The sequence below is a fragment of the Eschrichtius robustus genome, chromosome 15 (assembly GCF_028021215.1).
Source record: "Eschrichtius robustus isolate mEscRob2 chromosome 15, mEscRob2.pri, whole genome shotgun sequence".
In the NCBI taxonomy this organism is placed as follows: domain Eukaryota; kingdom Metazoa; phylum Chordata; class Mammalia; order Artiodactyla; family Eschrichtiidae; genus Eschrichtius; species Eschrichtius robustus.
The window spans coordinates 13,164,824-13,183,181 of record NC_090838.1 but is presented as its reverse complement, the minus strand read 5'-3'; the positions used below and the strand labels follow the sequence as shown (position 1 = coordinate 13,183,181).

At 41.7% G+C, this 18,358-nt stretch overlaps 2 protein-coding genes across 4 annotated transcripts in view; one reads left to right on the top strand and one right to left on the bottom strand.

The window, feature by feature from the left end:
• SMC6 (structural maintenance of chromosomes 6) overlaps positions 1-4,950 on the top strand; it is a 77,066-nt gene extending 72,116 nt beyond the window's left edge. Inside the window, exons 27-28 of one of the 2 annotated variants that reach the window (XM_068564600.1) lie at positions 2,081-2,178; positions 3,036-4,950. In XM_068564600.1, coding sequence (XP_068420701.1) covers positions 2,081-2,178; positions 3,036-3,150 — 213 coding nt within the window. In that variant the 3' untranslated portion in view covers positions 3,151-4,950. The remainder of the gene's footprint in view (positions 1-2,080; positions 2,179-3,035) is intronic. The other variant, XM_068564599.1, reaches the window with a different exon arrangement.
• A 9,599-nt stretch (positions 4,951-14,549) lies between these two features.
• VSNL1 (visinin like 1) overlaps positions 14,550-18,358 on the bottom strand; it is a 65,391-nt gene continuing 61,582 nt past the window's right edge. For both annotated transcript variants that reach the window (XM_068564542.1, XM_068564543.1), the window contains one exon: positions 14,550-14,747. In XM_068564542.1, coding sequence (XP_068420643.1) covers positions 14,550-14,747 — 198 coding nt within the window. The remainder of the gene's footprint in view (positions 14,748-18,358) is intronic.

The following is an 18,358-nucleotide window of genomic DNA, read 5'->3' as shown; positions in this document are numbered from 1 at the left end:
TTCTTTTCCTTGATTAGTTGCAAATTGCCATTTCCAACCCAACACCTAACTGCAAAACCAGTGATTTATCTGTGATTCTCCTTTCCTTGTTACACATTAAGTCTGACCTCTGTCTCGTCCTCTCTAAAGTATCTCCCTGGCCCCGCCCCCTGCTCTTCCTGTTTTGCCTCTCGTGTCCTCACCCCTTGCTTGTTGTCATCGTTTCCTGTCCACACTCTCAGACTTCAGTCCTGCCCCTTCTCAGTTCTTCCTTCACTGTCTTGCCAGGTTTATATTTCTAAAAGAAATCTAATTGTGGTCACTCACTTGCTTGAAAATCTTTGGTTTAATTCTGAAGAGTGACTTTGAAACCCTTCATGATGTAGTATCCCCTGACTTTTTCAGCTGGACTAAGCTGTTTGTGATTTTCCAGACACTGCGCCTCTGCCCGTTGTGCTCTTCTTCGTTGTATGTCACACTCCGACTCATCTTTCAGCACTCGGTTCAGCTGTCCCCTTTATGTAGTCCCCGTGACCACCACCCTGCCAGGCAGGATTAGGGACTTCTCAGAGCTTCCTCAGCACCACCTGACATCAACTCATGCAATTATATTATTTTTTATATTTTATAGTATCTAATATTATATATTATACACATTTTATTATTACATATATTTATATATTTTTCATTCTATTGCAATCCCCTATTTTCATGTCTGAATCACCCACCAAATTTTCAATTTTGAAGTTATCAACTCTGTCTTAATCATATTTCTAACTCCTAATGCCTAGCCCGTAATTAGGATTTAGAAAATGCTTATTTACGAATCAGAATTCATATTTGTAAGTGCTATATAATCCTTCAGTGGTTTTTTTTTTTTTTTCCTGTGCTGTCACTGCTGAAGATTAGTTAGAAATTCCTCTGAGATTTGGCTTCACAGCTGATTCACAAATCATAGATGATTGCTCTTTCCATATAATATTTTTGTCCAAAATGCTATTATGTAGACTTATCACCCATCTTATAAGTCAGATATAATTCTGAACAATTTCTTTCTCTTTCAGAAACTTACAGGTTCTTAGTCAGAATGACATTTTGCCTCATTGAAATTATTCAGAAAAATGTACCCAAGTTCTGAGAACCAATCCAGTGGAAATGAATAAATATTTCTTGGTGCATTGGCAGCTTTTTTATTAAATGATGGGCTTCCCCAAGGCATTGTTTTGAAAGGACAGTTTTCAGTTTGGGCAAGCTCCGGTCACTTCTGTTAACGTTAAGTTAGATTACTTTAGGGATGTGCCTGATGGAAGAATTTATAGAGTAAGAGCCACTGAGCAGTGTAGCTGGGACGCAGGGCCCCTGTCTGTCTCCAGAGCCCAGGTTCTAAACCGCCACGCCGTACGGTACGGCCACATGCGGTTTCATTTGTCTGTGTTTTCAAATTTCAGGAGTCTTCAAGGGAGGAGAGAGGTACTTTGATTTTTGTTTTTTCTGTTATTTAACTCAGAAAATGTAAGCACACAGTTTAATTCCTGTAGTCAAAACCTGTTACAACCAAGCATTTTTTCCCTATACACGGATGTGCTGTTTAACTTATTTTAAAGATTCAACTGAGAAATTAGTCTGTAAATTCAAATTGATTCACATTGTACAAATTGTAGAAGGTGATGGGGACAGAGTTTTTAGAACACCTTAATCACTGAGGGAAAACTTGAGAGACTTAGTAAGTTTGAATCTGGTCACCTTTGATACTGTTCTCCTGAGTAATTAAATATTACCGTAGAAATTAGATTCACTCTGCAACATCTAGTTGTATCTTTTGACTATTTTCCGATTATTTTAATTGTTAAGTATATTTGAGGCAAGGGGCTATATACTTTGACTATAGAAATTCCCGGAAGATACATGTTATTCAGTTATTTTCCCCTAATAATTTTAGATACTATCTTTCACAGTATGTATGAATTGCTCGGCATCATAGATAAGATAATGGATGATCCTTGGGTAAAAATCCAGGGGTTCGTAACAACCAGCAGAATGCTGCTTTCACAGGAACATGATTGACCCAGCAGCAACTCTGACTTCTGCCTCTGTTCTACAGGATATGGTTAACCGGAGAATTGCGATGGACATGATACTCAAGATGGCAGATTCCCAGCGCTTCAGACAGTTTATCCTGCTTACGCCTCAAAGCATGAGGTAACTTTTTAAAACTCTTCTATGAATTATATATATATCAAGTATATAAAAGGGGGTGAGAAATCTTTTATATTCTTAATTTTAAAATGCAAATGCATAAATGACCAGTCAAAAGAAAAATTAACCCCTAAACTAGTTCCAGAGATCGAATGTAGTTTTCCCGTATTAGATATTTAAAATTTTGTTTGTGTTATCTCCCATTAACAGACGCAATTTAATTGAATATGATTATTGACTTGTTAATATTTCTATTTTGAATCTGCTCTTCTGTGGTTATCATGACCCAACTAGTATAAAGTAATTTTAGTAATTCTGCTTAGACTGAAGAAGCAATTCATGAATTTCCTAGTCTTGATTCTTTTCCTGGTGACTTACAAGTAGCAGTCTTCCTAAATGGAGAACGCCGCTCTGCTGTCAATCAGCATTTATTAGGTACCTCCATAGTGTGAGGCTCTGTGTCACTTAAAAGTTGGGCTCTGTGTCACTTAAAAGTTGATATTCTTTCTCTAAAGTGGTCACTCGATCGTATGGGGACTCAAGTTTATGACTGGAAATATTCAGGTGACTCCTTCCTGACTAGACAAGAAGAATAAGAGAGATAGTTGATACATAAATCTCCTTCATTTTCTTTTTCCTCCAAACTGAAAACCCATGGCATTTAGCAGGAAGTTAATTTTTAAAAATGAAAATTTATTTCCCTATTGCAAATTATATTTCTCCTAGAATTCCAGGTATCAGACATATCCCCCCATTAGCAGCCATTTAGACATATATTTTCATGAGGTAGTATTAGAATTTTTCTTTTTTTATGAAAAAATTTTCTTGGAAATTGGAATAATTAATTTTGCTTCCTCTAGTTCACTTCCAGCAAGTAAACTGATTAGAATTCTTCGAATGTCTGATCCTGAAAGAGGACAAACTACGTTGCCTTTCCGACCTGTGTCTCAAGGAGAAGAAGAAGACCGGGGTTGATTTACTTTGGCTGACTGTGCCACACCCTCATGTTGAAAGACGTGTAAGGGGAGACACCCGGGACTATGGGAAATAAAATGAAACTGAAGACATTCTGCGGTGAAGGACTCACTCATGTATCTGACACAATAAGCCTAGAAGACCGGGCACAGCCCGCAATTTAAAATTATAATTACTTTGCTTTGAGAAAATCAACTTCATAGTACTGGTTTTAGATCTTTTTGTTTGTTATTTTAACCATCTACTTTTATAGATTCTTTTTCAGAAGTTTAAAATTTTGTACATATGTACATGTACATATCTGTTTAGTTTGGGTTCATTTCTATAGTATTTTGTAAGAATTAAAATAAACACTTGATCACCCAGTTATATTTAGTTTTGCTTTTCCAGAATATTACATTATTCTCACTGCAGGGGGTGGGGCAGCGCCCAGACGGGCTGTGAACAGGGACCAGTTTACAGTAGATTCATTGTCTGTTTTGTGCTTATTAATGAGGAGGGACCTACACAGAGCTGTAGGAACTTTGGTCACAATCTCTGCAGAGGTCATTTTTAACCCTAGAGATACAATTGCGGATTTGGACGGTAGTTTTAATTATTGTGTTTCATCACATTTAAGATGCTCTCTATTAAGGCACGTTCTCGGAGCTTTACTAAAGCACTGCCAATCCTGACACGGTGTCTTTCTCTGAGTCCCTTAACCATCATCCACCCTAAGTGTCCAGCCTGTGTCGGAACTGGGTTATGACCCACTGGTGCACCCTGACCTGCAGCGTGATTGCTTGCTTGCTTTAAAGTCCCGCAGTTTGCAGTCCAAAGCGTCTCAAGCTCTGGCTCAGCCGAGCGAGGACACAGGCCAGAGGCACTGTGCAGACCAGGCTGAGGAGAGGGCTGGGGAAATTGGGGCAGAGGACAGCTCCCCCTGGAGCAGAGAAGCAGCTGGGAGCCAAAGGCCCAGCTGCTGATAGGGAGCTGATGTCAGTTACAAGACACACCCTGATTTTAGAGTTGTTAAAAAGTGTGCTTCTTAGAATGATGAAATATAGCCTGTTGTAAGCAACGGTATTTATGAACCTTTTTTTAAAGAAAACATGAGTAGAACTTGCATTCTCTATGTTTGATACTAGGATTAGTGCTAACCTTTTTAAAAAGACGTGGATATCCAACAAGAAGAATTCCCTATATTGCTAGCAATAAATATTTGTGAAATTGAAAGGAAGTATTTTAAGAAAAAGACAGTTATTTTAAAAGCAGCGACACTTCTGTAGTTACTGAGAAAAACTGGATTTTGTTTGTGGTGAGGGGAGAGAGTCTAATTTAGTCTTAAGTTGAGATCCATTGGTAAATGAGAAGTCCAGAAACTGTGCTTTTCTAATCTTAAGAATTTACAGAAAGAGAAAACGTGTGCCGCATGTTTTAAACATCCTCCACTAACAATACAAAGTCTGATTTTTTTTAAAGGTACATTTATAATTCATTTGTATCAAAACTATTTTAACATACATGTGCTTTTTCAAATAAAAAAAAATGAAGTAGAATATACCAAATGCATAAACTTTTATTCGCTAAACAATTTCAGTGTCTGAATTTTTGTGATGATAGTTTTTTAATGTTGTGCTTCTTAATACAGAATGGGAAGTAGACTGCTCAGGTATCCAGGCATCTCTTGTTGAGTTGAAGATTATTCATTGCTTTGGCCTCACAAAGTTTTGCTTTCAACTATCATAAGTGAAAATATTTTCAATTAATATTCTAATTAATGGTAATATTAATTGGAATAAAAAGAAATTGCTTTTTTGAAATATGTGTAACTTCTAAAAATAAAACTTTAAATTTATCTGTAGTTAAAGTCATCCTTTTGTGAATTGGGGAAGATATTATAAGTGACAGAATCAAGCCTCTTCATGAATAGTGACTTGAATACTTCATAGAGATGACTCTTCTACCCCTGGTTTTATCAACAGGGCAGGTGTGACTGAACTGAGTCGTGAAGTCCTGGGAAACAAAGAAGAAATGCTGCTTTGGACTTTTAAATCCTACCTTCTCATAACTTTGGGTTAGACATGATTAAAATCGTTCTTAAAAATGACAAATGTGATTAGTTTTAATAAACCAACATTTAAGGAATATTGTTACTCATACTGATCATCAACACTACAGATTCAGGCACTGCATTCTTCTGAAGTATTTTCCAAATTTTCCCTTCTCCCTTCCTCCCACTCCCTGGTGCCTTTTTGCATGTCTTCAAAGTGTCTGGGCTGTTTATATATGGAGACCAAAATGTTTCAATTCTGCATAAGAAGCTGTTGCCTGGGACTCACAAACTGGATCAGAATTGTTGCTGACTATGGTGAAAACCAAGTGATCCAGAGTGTCTGCTTAGAAGTTTCCCTGAATGCGAATTAGACGTGGTAAAAATTAGTACAAATTATGTCCTGAGTCAATAATTTCCTGGTTAGATTTTTGACTTGTTTATTCATCTGCTTAGAGGCCTATACTTTGCATAACTCAGATTTTCAGAAGAATTGGTTTGAAACCTAGAGTTCTAAAAGTTTAAACAATTATTGATATTTCATAACTTGAACTAAATGCCTGTGGACTTGAAGGTATATCAAAATATTTTTTGATATATCTTTGAAGAGTTTTGTTCTTTAAAGAGTGAATATAAATTAGTTGTTTCTTTGAGTCAGCAGATGAAATTTTCTTAATTTTATATAATATTGATACCTAGCCTATTTCGTTTTGGCTCTGACATCTGGATAGAATCCATAGATACTAAAGCGGCCTGAGAATACTCACTAATCATCAAGCTTAAGGGGCCTTTTGCTGCCTACGTTTTCTTCAGTTTAAGGATACAGAGATTAATTCATTAACATGAGTAAGTTCCTGCCATGTGCTAGGGACTATTTTAAGCACTGGGAATCCGACTGTAATACGAAATCTGCCCTCATGGAGCTTAAAGTCTAGTTAGAGAAACACAATACCATGTATTATATCAGATTATGGTAATTGCTGTGAAGAATAATAAAGCAGGATAAGGAGTTGAGAGTGGAAGGGAGTGGTATTTTGGATGAAGTATTAAGGAAAGACTTTGCAGAAGGTAATGTTTAAGCAGAGGCCTGACACAAGCGATAGAAGAGCCATGGAAAGATGTAGGGTTGACAGTTCCAGGCAGAAGAAGTGAGTGCAAAGACCTTAAGGTGAGAATGAACTTCATGTCCAAAAATCTCAAGACCAGAGCTTAGCATAGGGAATGAGGTTCAGAGGCAAAGAAGTAAGATGGTTTCAGGTCCTAGGCAGGTTTTCAGACCTGGTCTGGTAAGCATCTTCAAAGAATCCCTCTGGCTGCTGTGTGAATAGGTTAGGATTAGAGTTGGGCAAACATGGAAAGAGCAAGCAATCTGGAGGCTTTTGCAGTGATCCAGGTCAGAGGTCATGGGGACTTGGACCAGAGTGGTCGAGATAGAAGTGTTCAGATTCGAAGTCCAGAGGCAGTGAGACTTGCTGATGAGAATACAGTTGACCCTTGAACAACACAGGGGTTAGGGGCAGTCAAAAAGCCGAGTTTAATTTATGGTTGGCCCTCCATATACGCGGTTCCTCCTGTCTCCCTTGCGCATCTGTGGATGGGGTAGCACTGTAATATTTACTATTGAAAAAAATCCGCCTATAAGTGCACCTGTACAGTTTGAATCTGTACTGTTCAAGGGTCAGCTGTACTGTAGAGTTGTGAGAGGAATCAAGGATCATTGGCCTGGGGTCTGGGGCCTACAAAACCGCACGAGTGGTGGTGTCATTCACAGAGCTAGGGAAGATGCGGCTGTGGAGAGCTGGGGCGGCTGTGGAGGAGAGCGATGGATGGCTGGTGGGGAGACGTATGGCAGCTCTGATCTGAGCAGGCAGCGTTTGAGACAACCATTTAGTTAATCGGGTATTTGATGGGTAACTTTACGTTGGTAAATGTAAGAACTTGGGAAATAATAACATAAGGTAAGAGTCTCGAGATCTATATTTCGCCTGCAAAATGCTGGGAAGAACCCAAATTGCATGCCCAAAATATATTGGAAACGGAATTGCTTACACAAAAGGACCTAAGGGAACAGTGTGTCATTTTATTTAGAAGCTCTAATTGACTGTCATTTTCTCACTAAACCCCTACACATCTGGTGCAGTAAGGCTCTCTGAAGAAGTCTATTTAAGCGTGTGTTTTACCTCCTGACATGGTTTCCAGCGGTGTGGAGGAAATCAGCATCTGGCCTCTTTAAGAAAGTGGTTCATGTTATTCATCTAGAGACTGTGATCCTGAATGAGGGAACTACAGGGAAAAGGAAGCCTTAAAGCAATATGATTCCCTTTTAAAAACAATTTAGAGTTATTTAAGAAATAAAAAAGAGGAAATATGGAAACTTAGGTCTTCTAAACGTAGAAAGAGTTCAGGCTAGAATAAAAGTAAGACATTTGGGGGCATTTTCCTTTCAGAACAGCAGCAGGAGTTAAAGAGCCAATTAACATGGTAACCAAAAGAGTAGCTGAGTATAAGCTGCAACTGATAGAACCCAGGCCCACTTGAATGATGAGAGGATGCCCACAGCTGGTCCTTTCTGAAGGGACCACAGGCTGGGAGGGACCCTGAGGTTCCTGAGGATGCCCGTTGCTGAGGGGCGTGTGTGTGTGTTTAAACGGAACTCAGTTACAGAAGTTGTGTTAAACACACCCTTCAAACAAACAAAGCAACTAATACTAAACTTTCTTTGGGTTATTTGTATGGAAATATGTTAATATAAATGTTTCAGACGTTACATGAAATTTCTAAACATCTTATATGTTCTGGTATAATGTTATAAGTCATAATTCTAGTTATTACTTTAAAATGTATATCTCAGAAATAACTGAATTTCCTTGTCAGTTGCATTATTATGAACTTTCATCAGATCTTTAACCGTGGTCATTTTTAAGTCTTTTGTCATTTACAGACAGTTCTGGGTGTACTCTGATGCTTTTGCAAAAATGTTCCTATAAAAGGGTTTTATCTTCAAGGAATTCATGGAAAAGACTCTGACAAGTACAGGTTTCTGGTAACTGACTGTACTGCTGAACTGAATGAATAAGCATTTTCAGAACTCTGATGGAAAACTGATGAACTCATAAAAGTGCTAACAAAAGATCAAGATGAAAAAAAAAATTAATTACATGGGACTGAGTGAACCGATGAGGATGATTATAATTTTTGTGACTTTCTGTTTGAATAAAAAAAAAAAAAATCCCACAAGGCCTCAGAGGCAAAAAATATACAAATCAATGTTCACTGCAAAGTAAAGAAGCTGTTACAGTGGAGGATTACTGGACTGACAGTAATATGACATATGTCATATGACAGTATGAGTGTGTTTCGCGTTTGGTAATTGCAATCATTGTTGCTTTTGTTGTGGTCATCCATTTACAATGCTTGGTGTTAGTCTGTTTATCTCTTGTAAACATAAAATACAGTATGTGTGAGTGTGTGAAAAAAAAACAAAAAAAAAACACACCCTTCAGTTCATGGCTCACCTTCATCTCTGGTCCATGCCGTACTTATTTCCTTTCACCTCCTGTCTTCATTCCCTGACACAGATTGTATTTTCTGAAGATGACCACAACAAGAGATCCCTTCTGTGTCCTTCCAAAACCTTGCCTTGCAGAGTGTAATTCCCTTCTTAAACTAGACAGATTTGTATCTCACTTATAACCATTAGAATGACAGCAGAAATGTGTAACTTCCAAGGCTAAGTCAGAAAAGGCAATGAAGAGAAGCGGAAGTCCCACCCTGGTCTCTAGAACACTCGTGCTGGAGCCCTGTGCCACCATGGAAGCAGTCTGACTTCCCTGAGGCTGCCACACCATGAGTAAGCCTGAACTAGACTAGCCTGTGTGGGGAAACCCCACGGAGAAGCCCTGGGACTACATGAAGAGAGGTGCCCAGCCACCGTCAGCTGCTCCAACTCCCAAGTCCCCCATCTCACTACAACCGCAATAGACCTCCCAAGCCAGAACTGCCCAACAGAGTCCTTCCTGACATCCTGGGCCAAACAACCATGAGCGATAATACAATAATTATTATTTCAAGCCATTAAATTTTGGGGTGATTTGTCACATAGCATTAGTAACAAACAGATTTAGGTATCTGAAAAAAAGAGTACCCAAACAAAAATAAATATAAACCATGTGGCACTGGCTGGAAGGACCTTGAGGAGGGTTAGAGTCACAAATGCATGAATCCAAAGGGCCTTGAGGAAGATGCTACTGGAAGCCTAAAGGGCCTTGGGGAGAGTGTTAGCAGAAACTTAAGACTTTCAAGGATGCTCTTGGTGAAAGCTAAAAGAAAGTAAGGAAAATGCCATCGGAAGCAGGAGCAAAGGGGACCCTTGTTATGTAGCGGTGGAAAGTTGGCATCACTGATGCCACAGTAACATTGAAAGTAGGAAATGTACCTAATAAACTGGTGATCTAGCTGAAGGCATGTGCAGGTAGAATGTGAAAAGTACCTCCTGGCTTCTTGCTGCCTATGACAACATGTGAGAGGGGAGAGATGAACTAAAGAGCAAGCAGTTACATATAAGGAGCCATGTTTTATTCCCACACTCTTCCAGATGACAACTGATTTTTAAACTATAGAGTGGCTTCAGTGCAAAATTAAATCCAGGGTAGAACTGTAAGACCCTTGGTTAGGACCTCAGAAAGATCTAAGGCAGTGCTTTTAGACCTTTTCAGACAGAAAAAGGGCCTTTTTCTTTTTTTGGTGGGTGTGGGGGGGCAGGACTGGCTTTAATTGTGTTGAGAAAGGAAAGTGGCTGTGATATGAAAGACTTAATGAGGTTAGAAATCTAGAAGGAAATGGAGCGGGACTGGATTACCAGGAGGAATGAAGGCAGTCGTCAGAGAGAACGGGGACCTCCCTGTGCAACCTCCAGGCCAAACAGAGGGAATCCACTCAGGGCCCGCACATGGTGGGCAGGGGCCAGCAGCCAATCTTAGAACCACATCTGTCATCGTTACGCAGAGCAAGGGGAAGGTGTCATCACGGGACCATGGAGGGGGCTCCACCCACAGCCGGGGGGCACTGGGAGTGCCCACCCCACTGCCAATCAGCCTCATCAATCGCGGTGACAGCTGGCCTGCTCCCTCATGGCTGCCTCTCTGGGGGGCAAGTGGATGCAGGGGCTGCAGACGAAGGCCCATGGGCCGTGTGACAAGGACACCTGCCGAGACAGGGCCCCATGCATGTGAGGAGGCCAGTGTGGCTGGGGGGTCATTGGTGGGGTGTGGGGGACAGGCTTCCTGGGCTGGGCTCCCCAGCCTCGGTTCATCCTTGCCGAGCTGCGAGTGTGAAAAGGCCTTTATCTAAGGCATGACTTTCAGGTCCTCTCCATTAAAGAACAGGCTTCTAAGAATATTAGGGGTGTTGTTCCTTAGTAATCACACAGTGAGCCCCTTCTAATGGAGTGGATTTTATAAATTGATACATAAAAAACCCTTAAGAGTTTTTTTTTTTTTTTTAAAGAATTGTATCAGCTTAGACTGAAAGAGACAGTACAAAAATGAAAAGAAGGTATTGGACTCCTGAACTTTTATGGGCAGGCAGTAGGCAGAGAAAACTCAGCTATAAACAGACTATTTTTTTTTTTTTTTTTAATAAAAAAGGAAGGCTAACTCAGAGGGTAGAAACAAGAACACAAAATGCAGAGTCAAAAGCCATGGAGAACAATCTGCAGAAAATAGGACTCAGCCCTAATCAAGGAACTTACAAGGTGTACCCGGCTAGATTTCAGAATTGCTATGGACCAGAGACTGCTGTGAGCTTTCCAGTTTCCCCTGTTTTGAAAGTGTGTCTCTATTGCAGTTATACTTCACCTGTCCCAACATTCTATGTTGTGTAAGGGGGAAAAGGGGCAATAATTACCCATTGGGTTCACAGGCCTTTGGATCAAAAAGAATGGTACTCAGTGTGCTGTACCTGATGAACCACAGCTGAGGAGCCTGTAGACGATGAGATTTGGGGCCTCCAGCCTGACCCTGAAGTCATAATGGGGGAAGACTTTTGTGGTTGCCTGGGAGCAGGTGAGTGCATTTTGTATGTGGAAGAGATGTGAATTGTGGCTACGGGGCAGACTGTGGCTGATCGTTTTCCAGAGAGGGTGGAAACATCTCCCCTGTTCTTCTAGAAACTTGTTGTAACCTATCAAGACATAGAGTTTAATTTCCTTCTTGACTATGAATAGGTTTGTGACTTTGTTGTAACCAATAGAATGCTGGACAAGTGTTACTTCATGACTATTGAGGCTAGGTCAGGAAAGAATATGAAACTTCCAGTTTCTTAGCAGGAATACTTGTGCTGGAGACCTGAACCATCAGGCAAGTAGTATGACTGCTCTGAGGCCTCCATGCTGTGAGGAAGAACAAACTAGCCCATGTGGAAAAGCCCTGAGGCTGGAAGAAGAGAGATGCCCTCTCAACTCCCAGCTGCTCCAGGCACCTGTTGCACCTCAAGCTTCCATGTGACTGCAACTGCACGAGACACCCCCAGCTAGAATCATCCAGGTGAACCTTCTCAAATTCCCGACCCACAGAAGCCATGAGGAATAATAAAATGATTGCTTCTGTTTTAAGCCATCACATTTTGGGGATAAGATGTTGTGATGCACACCCTGGAAACAATTCCAGTGTGATATTTGCTTTTATTTTATGTGCCTTTTGTGTACTTTTGCGAGAATGTCTTTTTCATTTATATGTATTATACGGTGCAATAGATTTTATTGTTTCTTTTTTCCCTTTCAGCCTTGTAAAAACATGTGCTTGTTGCTGTGTGAACATCAGTTTCCAGCTGAAGCCTAGTATGCCGCAGGGTGCGTGCACCACGTCTTACCTAGTCCTCTAGTCGTGAACCATTAGGTTGCCTCCAGGCCCCACCCCAGAAACAGAATTGTCACGGACATCCTGGGACAAGTCCCTGTACATCCTCCTGTGAGGGCTTCTTGGGGCAACACACCCAGGAGTGGAAATGCTGGGTCAGAGGGCATATGTACACTTATTCTAACCAATACCGCTGGACCGCTGTCAGGACCCTGCGCCAGTCGACACTAGCAGAGCAGAGAGGACTAAAACAAGCACAAAACAAGATGTCTGTTTGCTGGCCCAATTTCTACATTTTATTTATTTATTTACCAGTGAGTCTGCTGCAGGGTTTGTTTTTCATGAGTGCCCCAAGTACCCACGTGGCTCACTTCCTTCACTTGGGTCTTCCATTAGTGTCACCTAACCAGCCTATAGGAAATAGCCACTGCTGCATCCCATCACTCTCCCTCCTTCTTTATTTGCTGTGCTTTTCTTCATAGTTCTTACAATTAGACATTGTGTGTGTGTGTGTGTGTGTGTTTATTGTTTATTGTCTGTCTCCTCCCATACGAATGGTGTTGGGTGCACAGAGGGTGATCAGTGAAAATTTGCTATGAATTCATTGCCTGGAGCTTGACTTAACCAAGTGTCTTTCCAAGGAGTCTCCCCAGCTCCTCACCCCACCCCGCCCTCAGTCAGAGGAGAGCATATTGGGAGGCACAGAACACCTCTCCTTTGGACTCACCAAGCACAGGGGTTAAGGGCACCAGGACATCCTATTAGCACTTGGGACTGTTCTCTCTGGGGGCAGAAGTTTGTTTCTGTCGGGGTTTCGGGTACCGTCGTTGCCCTGAATGTTCGTGGGGAGGTTTGCTCGCTCCCAGTTTCTTGCTGAATGGATGAATGGAATCATCAGGCCCTGCTCTGTGGTCTCATTTAATGATCCTAAGACAGACAAAGGAGGAGTATTTAGAAAAAAAGGCACTCCATAAAAAGTGAATAATTTAGCACTGTACTGTCTGATACAATAACTACTGGCTACACGTGGCAAATTAAATTTAAATTAATTAAAATAAAATGAAAAATGCAGTCCCTCAGTCACACTAGCTGAACTGGAAGTGCTCAAAGGTCACATGTAGCCAGTGTAGGTACAGATGTTTCCATCATTCGAGAAAGTTCTACTGGACAGCACTGTAGAAAGAAACGGTCTCATTCAGGCTTGTTCTGAAAACGCAGGCCCGCCTTTAGAGTTCTTGATGGAATCTCTCTGCCTTCCTTCCTCAAGCTTAAAAGGGTCAGGATTTTGTTCCCCCGTTAAAACAACGAGTACACTTTTGATTTGGAAAGACAGCTTTTTGGAGGACGTTTCTCAGCCAGCGAAGTGTGTCCTCCACATAGTTGTGTAAAACATAGTGCGTGGCTGGCACCACAGTCACACTGAGAAGACATGTATTGTCATATGAGAATGAGCAAGTTTTATGTTTTATTTAAACTTTACACGCCATATTAATTGTCCCTCTTTTGAGGGCCAGGATGAAACATTGGGAAGTTGCTTTTTTCCCTTTGGTTGTCACTAATTCTTTGAATCCCCAAGTTGTGTGTTCAAAGGTAAATTTAGTAAGTTGTTGCCATGGACCCTTGACAATTATGAACACCTGTTTCAAACTTAAAATTCTGAGATAAGAACTGAGGGAAAAAGTCAAATGTTATAAATTTATTTGGGACATCTATTGCCACCTCTTTGGAAGCCTTTGAAAATTCAAGCAAAATCAATACACATACATCTTTTTTTTTACTTTCAATAAATAATATCTTTGAGTATATGTATATATAGATAGATATATTTAATTAATGCGTCATTTAGCAGTGTTTTTAAGTTTTATACTGCATTAATTCCAACACAGCTCTTTCCAGATTCATAGGATGCAAATGAGGTAAGAATTAAGGCAAACCTAAAAGGCATGCAAATTTCGTACATTTATATTCACTGATAATACAAGCTCTTGTGTGTGGACCACACAGAGGAGTCAAGGGCCCCTCTGGGTGTCTGTCCAGTACTATTTTACAGGAGAATGGTGACACAGCTTATAATTCAGTTACATTACCGTGAGGGTTTCAGTGCTACTAACATTATGTAATCAAGGAGACACGAGCATTAGCAAAACATGAACAAGAAATCATATAACTCTTTGCAGCACATTTCTGCCCAGGCTTCGGAGGAGGAAGGTTTTTTTTTTTTTTTTTTAATGAAATGATATCACACATATCACATTGTGGCAGGTTGTTTGTTTTATAATATATGCTTTTAAAATTCATTAGCAAATGACATTCTCATGCACACAAGTGTTTCAAACACAAGAAGCAAGTCCATTTATAGGTAGTCCAAGCAATATTTGTGTGTGTGTGTGTGTGTGCGCGTGTATGTGTGTGTGCGTGTATGTGTGTGTGTGTGTGTGTGTGTGTGTGTGTTAATAGCTGCAGACTGAATGGAACATTGAGACTTTTGTGCAGTCCATAGCGTTGACCTCTGCTCATTTCTGAATGTCGCACTGCAGAAGTAATACGATGGAAGGGTCGCTCTTTGCAGCTTCTTTGAATTCATCCAGTGTAATCTGGTCGTCTTTGTTCTTATCCATCTTGCTGAAAATCTTGTCTACTCGCTGCTCAGGCGTGAGGCCATCCTCATTCATTTTCATCATGATCACGGTGCCCACCATTTTGTAGATAGCCTTGGGAAAACAGGAAACAGACCGTAAAGTTCTCCTATGATAGGGTAAAGAATTTAAATTGACTTCCAAGGACTCCTTAAATGGTTTAAAGTAAGATAGTGGTGTAATCAAACCTGTGTGAGTCTCATGACCAATTGGATAGAGAGGAATTTCATGTGATTCCCAGGTTTCTGACTGGAGGAAGTGATTAGGAAGAGTAGTGGTGGGATCAAGAATAACGGATTAGGAACAGGTTCAGGAAGGAAAATGATGAGTTCAGTTTTAAACATTCTGAGTTTGAGGTCAGATGAGAGGCAACAAGCTCTACTCCTTGGAGATTTAGGAAAAGATGAAGTGTGGTCCCAATTTACAATCTGTTAAGAAAGCAAGCAAGGTGGACCAGTAAAATTTAGCCCTGAAAGAAGTTAGTTTAGGGGGATCTGTGAATCAGGGACTCTGTTCATAAGTCAAAGAACAGAGTAGGAAGATTCCATTTTCCAGTTCAATTAATTGTGCATAATTAATTCTCCAATTGGGAATTAAATGTAGAAATGAGTTTCTTTCTTAGGAAAGTGCCTTAAAAAAATAAATGCTCATCTACACAAAGACCTGCAGGGGAATATTCATAGCAGCTTTTTACATAATGGCCCAAAAGTGAAAACAGCACAAATGCTCATCAACTGGTAAACAGATAAACAAAATATGACATATCTGTACAACTGAATACTATTTTAGCAACAAAAAGGAATGAAATACTGATACATGCTATAACATAGATAAACCTCAAAAAAAAAAAAAAAGCCAGATATAAAAGGCCAAACGTATATTCTACGATTCCATTTATATGAAATGTCCAGAAAGACAAATCCATAGAGACAAAGTAGAAGGGTAGTTTCCAGAGTCTGGGGGTACCAACAGGCATGAGGGACCTTATAGGGAGAATTAAAATATTCTAAAATTGGATTACGGTGATAGCTGCATACTTCGGTAAGTTTACTAAAAATCATTGAATTGTAAAGCTAAAATGGGTGAAGTTATGGCCTAGTTAATTATAACTCAATAAAGTTTTAAAGAATGCCAATTAGAAAGAGTAAACCATAACAAGAGTTTCATTGAACAAGTAAAATGTCTATTGAGATAAAATATATTTTGTTTGCTCATTTTTGTAACTAGAGTGTGTTGATTTATGGTAGAAAAAAATCTAGGACATTTGACTTTAAAAGAAGCAGACTATTGGGACTTCCCTGGTGGGCCAATGGTTAAGACCCTGTGCTCCCAATACAGGGGGCACGGGTTCGATCCCTGGTTGGGGAACTAAGATCCCGCATGCAGCATGGTGCAACCAAAAACAAAAAAAGAATCAGACTACTGAAATTTCATTTGAGGGACAATTGGTAGAGGGGGTCCTGATTAACCTAGAAGCCTGAGTGGTATGTGAGGGAAAAGCAGACATGCCTGGACTTTAAAAAAGAGACAGATGGGTCATCCACATGCAAGCTGCTACTCTCACTCTGTCCCCTGAAGGGTGAAATGAAAAGGGCTTAAAGGAGCAATGGGGTAGAAAGGCTGTTAGCACGACAAAGGCACCATTGATGAAGACACGGCAAAAAGAAATGTAAACCCCAAAAGTCCACCCTGGACCACGTCTCACAACTCTGAACATGGCCAGGTCTCCTTAACTGTATCCAAGATGCAGCCCTGCAATTGGGATCATGAACATGACAACCAGGAAATGACGTTCCAGACGCAGGCTCACACTTCACACCAACCTAGGCCAAGGGCGTGTCAGGCTCAGAACTAAATATGAACGTGTTCCCTGACAAATGTAAGGAATCCCTGTCGGCGCATATGCTTCATGGGTTGCTCCGGCATGCAACGAAATATGTAACACTGTCTTCTCTGAAAAAAGGATATGTTATCACAGGTGCTTTCCCAGGAAGGAATAACTGTCTCAAGTACTCTCTTATTCAACCAAAACTTGTGGATAAGTTTACTCACAAACCCGTTAGGTTTCGTGACCCATTAGGCCTGTGCCCAACACTTCAGGGCAGATACACTGTCCTTCATTGGGGTTACGTGGCCCTTGCTGGTCTCTCCTCGCACTGACCCTCCCCCGTCACAGCACCTGCCTCACTCTGCTGTCACTGCCTGATCACTTGTGTCGACGCAGGCCCTTGGGTCAGTGAGCTCCTCCAGGGTGGGCACTTGCGTCTCTTCACGTCTGTCTCCCCTCCACCTTGCAGGAGGTTGGCGCCTGCAGAAAAGCTGACTACAGGCTACAGGAGCTTAGAGGGTGGTGGGCAGCTCTAGGGTGAAGTGGGCCAAGAAGCCTTCTTGGACGTGGCAAGATAACCTAGACCTTGAAGTGCGAGAGGATTTGGATGGGCCCAGAGCCCTGAAGGACATTCCAGGGGAAAAGCATGGCCAGCTGTGCGTGTGCAAGAGTGAGGGGCCCCAGATGGGCAGTGAGGCGGGAGCAGACATGCAAGCAAACAGATGCTGGCTGGACCAGCTGTCAGAGACCTGTGTGCCTGTGCCTGGCACAGGGGTACTGCTCTGTAAAGCCTTTTGATCAAATGAATGAGCAGCTCCTGGAGCACAGAGATGCTGTAAAGACTGTATCAGTTGTTGATACCTTGGTTCTGGAAAGGTAGCTCAGCAAAAAGGAACCTAGAGGCCAGAAAGGGTGCCAGGGCGCAGGTGCAAAGGGCCAGAAGTTGGTGAAAATACCAGAGATGGAGAAGGGGAGCCACATGCAGAGGGAACATGAAGGTGACACGGCTGATTAGAAGGAAAGAAGCTGAGAGTTGAGGCGGATGGTATTTCCAAGGGAGACAGAGCCTCGAGAGCTAACTGCCGGCTACTGAGCATTTCCTACATGAGAGGAAGTGTGACATGTGCTTAATCGTTACCACAGACTTGGGGGGTAGGTTTTATTACCTTTATTTTTTCACCAAGACACTGAGGCTCTGGTGCCCTCAAAGCCCTATAGCCGGGAAAGCAGCAACGCCAGGCCTGACCCTTGCTGCTGTTGGCTTTTCCAATCTACTTGGGAAGGTAAGTGGGTACCAAAGGGAGAAAAGGGGCTAAAGATGCCAAGGGAGGGTGGGTAAGTGGCAGGCAGGGCTCCAGAGGCCGCAGGAGGAGCGAACTGCGCTGGGGAGCCGCCCCAGGGGAGGAGAGTGAGCGTAGCATGGTGGGCATCTGGGGATTTGGTCACTTGGGTTTTGGCTACTGTCTCTTCCCATCAGCCCCCAGTTTTCACTTGGGGACCCACCCTCCCTGAATCTCAGCTCCGTGGTCTAGACGGGGCCTCACCCCAGCTCCAGGATGGGACACTTGGCTCTGGCCTGTGGCAAGTGGTGCCTTTCCCACCTTGGGTCACGCTGGTCAGAGCAGAGGTGGACACACATGCTAAGACAGTCAGTCAGTGAAAAGGCACTGATTCATTCATCAGTAATTGGGTGCCCGCCAGGCTCCAGGAATGTTCTGGTTCTAGGGATACAGCAGCGAGCGAGCAGAGTACTCTCTTTACAGCGCTTGCGTTCTACCATATGAGGTCATTTGGGGCAGTGATAAACGCTGTGACAAAAAATCATGTTGGTAAGAGGTTAGATGGCCCTGGGGTGGGG